The sequence below is a fragment of the Camellia sinensis genome, chromosome 7 (assembly GCF_055761805.1).
Source record: "Camellia sinensis isolate YWXY chromosome 7, ASM5576180v1, whole genome shotgun sequence".
NCBI lineage: Eukaryota > Viridiplantae > Streptophyta > Magnoliopsida > Ericales > Theaceae > Camellia > Camellia sinensis.
The window spans coordinates 100,030,160-100,032,811 of NC_138967.1; the positions used below are offsets into that span (position 1 = coordinate 100,030,160).

General features: G+C 34.4%; 1 protein-coding gene across 1 annotated transcript; it reads left to right on the top strand.

The window, feature by feature from the left end:
* Positions 1-341: 341 nt before the first annotated feature.
* On the top strand, positions 342-1,975 carry LOC114304124 (uncharacterized). The gene is made up of 3 exons (XM_082880942.1): positions 342-696; positions 783-960; positions 1,318-1,975. Exons 1-3 carry the CDS (start codon positions 342-344, stop codon positions 1,973-1,975), a joined length of 1,191 nt encoding a protein of 396 aa, XP_082737068.1.
* The last annotated feature ends 677 nt before the right edge of the window (positions 1,976-2,652 follow it).

Here is a 2,652-nt window from a genome sequence, read left to right on the forward strand (position 1 = left end):
TAGTTTGGGAAAATGGTATTACGCATGTTGGTCAATGTTTTATTGGAGGAGCATTTGAGTTTCGTACTATTTTATGCAAATATGCAGTGCAATGTGGGTTTAAATTCAAATATTTGAAGAACGATTCAGAACGAATTACTGCTGTATGCTCACACAGAGATGGTAGAGGATATTTGTGGTCGATGCATGGTAGAGTCCAAAGAGCAAACCAATTTTTCTACCTTAAGAGATGGACTAAGATACATAGTTGTGGTGCTGATGTTCGTACTTAAAAAAATCCAAGGCTCAGCTCTGATTTGGTGTCAAATGTTGTATTTGAGCGTGTTAGGGACAGGCCACTAATGCGCCCCATTGATGTGGCATATGCTTTCAAAGCAGACTGTGGACTTGATATCAGCTACCATGTAGTGTGGTTAGGTGTTAAGAAAGCGAGAGAGGCTATGCTTGGTGATTACTTAACATCGTTTGACCAACTGAGATGGTACGGTGATGCTGTTCAACATTATAATCCTGGAAATCATATCAATATTGACTATGATTTGAAGACTAGTCAGTTTAAAAGGTTTTTTGTAGCATTTGCTGCGTGCATAAATGGCTTCAAATATTGTCGCCCTTTGCTTTTTCTTGATGGAACATTTCTAAAAGGGAGATACAAAGGGCAGTTGCTTGCAGCGACAACTAAAGACGGTAACCAAGGTTTGTTTAGCTTTTTGATGTGAAGTTTTATATTTGTTTACTTTTTATGTGTGAGTTGTGACTGTTAACATTGGTTTTGTTTTTAGGATTGTTTCCAGTAGCCTTTGCAATTGTTAATTCGGAGAGTGAATCGAATTGGTCATGGTTTCTATATGAACTGTCAAAAGTAATTGCTGATGATAGACGCATGAAATTTGTATCTGATCGTAATCTAGGGCTTTTGGAAGCAATGCCAAAGGCATTCCCATCAGCATATCATGGATGGTGTTTATAACACCTAAAGAATAATTTTAGGGACAAGTTGAAGGGTATGGAAAATGGTTTCAAGGAACACTTAATACGGAAGTTGGGTGATTGTGCATATGAACCTACTGTGACAGGTTTTCATGCATTACTAGAAGAGTTGAAGAGTGAGGGGAAGCAATAAGCATATAACTTCTTGTCAGGGTTAGAACCTGAACATTGGGCAAATGCTTACTTTAGGTAAAATGTGTACAATTGTGTGTTTCATGGAATATAATGATGGTTATATGTACATTGTTTATATTTTTGTGCTGTTATAACAATGTGAAATGTCACATATAGTATTAAATTGTGACAATTTTTGCTGTTATGTGTTAGGGGACAACGATATGGTGAGATGACATCCAATGTTGCTGAATCATTCAACAATTGGATTAAAGAAGCACGAAATCTTCCAATAACAAAATTGGTTGATACTGTCCGGAACCAAATAATTTGTCAAATGTCAGAGGGAAGGGATATTGCAAACAAGTGGAATGGAATTATTTGCCCTAGCTTTGAGACTAACCTCCAAGATTCATTCAATTCTAGTAGGTCATGGAATGTGAGTAAAGCTAATGATGATGTGTTTGAGGTGCATTCGTTTCCATCAGTTACAGGTGATGTTGGACGCTGTGTTTGTTCTTGCTACCAGTGGCAAGTAAATGGATTTCCTTGTGAACATGCTGTTGCGGTTATCCAAAGGAGTGCATATAATCTTAATGATTGTGTTGAAAAATATTTTCATGTAGAGAATTATAGGGAAGCATATGCAGCGGCTATTTTCCTAATACCATCTGTGGAGAAACCAGATTTTTGCTCTATCGATTTCATCATATTACCTCTAATTGTAAAACGGCCAGTTGGTAGGCCAAGAAAGAGTAGAATACCATCTCGAGGGAAAAAAGTAAGTCAAATCAGGTGTGGTAGATGTGGAAAGATGGGCAGGCACAATCAGAAGTCGTGTAAAGAGCCAATACAGAGTTATATTAGTTGATGTGTTGGCGAACATTGTGAATTTCACATTCAGTTTTGAACATTTACAGTGCTTTTTTTTTTTTTTTTTTAGATAAATAAGATACCATTGTGAATGTTACATACATTTGCATTGGATACACATTTTATTAGTTGATACATTGGTATACTTGTTTTGTCTTTCGATATAATTTTTTAATAAGAAGGGATTCATTAATTCTATGTAATTTGTCATTTAGTAGGTTTTTTTTTTTTTTCATTTTGTATATTTATGAAATAGTTTGTTTATCAGTTTTATCAAAATAAAATATTATCTTGTTACATATATACACAATATGTGTTGATGGATGGAATATGATATATGTTTTTGAACAGATTTGAGGTGTGGTAGATGTAAAAAGATGGGCAGCTACAATTAAAGTTGTGTAAAGATCAAATAATAGAGTTCATGTGAATACTATGTTGAGTTGTGAGTATTGGTTCATTTGTTGGATATCGTTGTGAATATTATGTTGAGTTGTGAGTATTTATAGTGCATAATTTGTTTTAGATAAATAACTTAGTGTTGTGAATGTTACATACATTTGCATTAGTAAACAATTTAGTAGTTCATGTATGAGTGTATTTGTTGGTGCAAGCTTCTTAATGTGAATTTTCATATTTTGATACAATTTGTCAATAAAAAGTTGATTTGTTCTA